The sequence below is a fragment of the Notothenia coriiceps genome, unplaced genomic scaffold, assembly GCF_000735185.1.
Source record: "Notothenia coriiceps isolate Sejong01 unplaced genomic scaffold, NC01 NC01_scaffold00018571, whole genome shotgun sequence".
NCBI lineage: Eukaryota > Metazoa > Chordata > Actinopteri > Perciformes > Nototheniidae > Notothenia > Notothenia coriiceps.
Genome location: NW_011351272.1, coordinates 1,124 through 2,208, shown reverse-complemented (window position 1 = coordinate 2,208; position 1,085 = coordinate 1,124). Strand labels below are relative to the sequence as shown.

The window sequence follows — 1,085 nt, the reverse complement described above, 5'->3', positions numbered from 1 at the left end:
TGTGTGTGTGTGTGTGTGTGTGTGTGTGTGTGTGTGTGTGTGTGTGTGTGTGTGTGTGTGTGTGTGTGTGTGTGTGTGAGAGTGTGTGTGTGTGTGTGTGTGTGTGTGTGTGTGTGTGTGTGTGTGTGTGTGAGTGAGTGAGAGAGTGTGTGAGAGTGTGTGAGAGTGTGTGAGTGAGTGTGAGAGTGTGTGAGTGAGTGTGAGAGTGTGTGAGAGTGTGTGAGAGAGAGAGAGAGAGAGAGAGACCTCTGGGTAATATTTCCCTCATCAGGGTCTTACCTCTCCGTTGAGATAGAGGAGGTCAAAGGCGTACACACACACTTGCACTTTGATCTCCGAAGCGTCCACGTCCTGCAGGGAGGCATTACAGAAACACACAAATTTCATTATTGACGAAAATATGCAAATAGACCCTTTTTATTCAAAAATCGTTACATCCAATCTTGGGACTTGTTACAAAGCGCGCTTTGATTTCTCCTCAGTTCATCTTGAAAGCTAAGCACGCTACCTGTTCACAGCATTACACCTCCTGTGTGTTCACCTCTCTCTCTTCCAGCGCAGCACTTCCTGCCTTCACTCTCACCTCATCCCGTTTCTTCCACACTTATTTACTCCCGTCAGTGTCTCCAGTCTCCACTATGCCGTAGTACAGCGATTCCCCTGTGGCCCGGACTACACCGAACGATACTGAATAGCAAGTTCAGGTTGCAGCTTTCTGTGAATCCATTCCTCTGTGTGTGTGTTAGGCTTCTTCGTCTTGGCTAGTAGATTCCTTTAGACTAGTGATTTAAAAATCAGGTTGTGCCATTAAAATAACAACAGCAGGGAAGAAGGAGACTGCCAGCAAGTACATTTAGACATTCAGGTTTCGACAAGATGCCAACAAATGCTTTTGCTTATCTCTTATAAGGAAGGAAAGTCACTTCATAGGTTTCTTAGGAATCAAGAAAACAAACAAAGTGCCAAGTACAACTTCATGTAAACAGAAACTTTGAAGATAACTCCACAGGGGACCTTTAAGAAGTACTAGCAGAGACTGTAGTTATGTGTGAGCTTTTAGGAGCCACATGTCTCTCTATTCTCTG

General features: G+C 45.0%; 1 protein-coding gene across 1 annotated transcript in view; it reads right to left on the bottom strand.

Moving 5' to 3' along the window:
- Positions 1 to 595, bottom strand: part of LOC104951120 (DNA ligase 1-like) — a gene marked incomplete at its 5' end in the record, with an annotated part of 3,685 nt that extends 3,090 nt beyond the window's left edge. The window contains 2 exons of the mRNA XM_010777753.1: positions 280 to 351; positions 542 to 595. Coding sequence (XP_010776055.1) covers positions 280 to 351; positions 542 to 595 — 126 coding nt within the window. The remainder of the gene's footprint in view (positions 1 to 279; positions 352 to 541) is intronic.
- Positions 596 to 1,085: the final 490 nt, after the last annotated feature.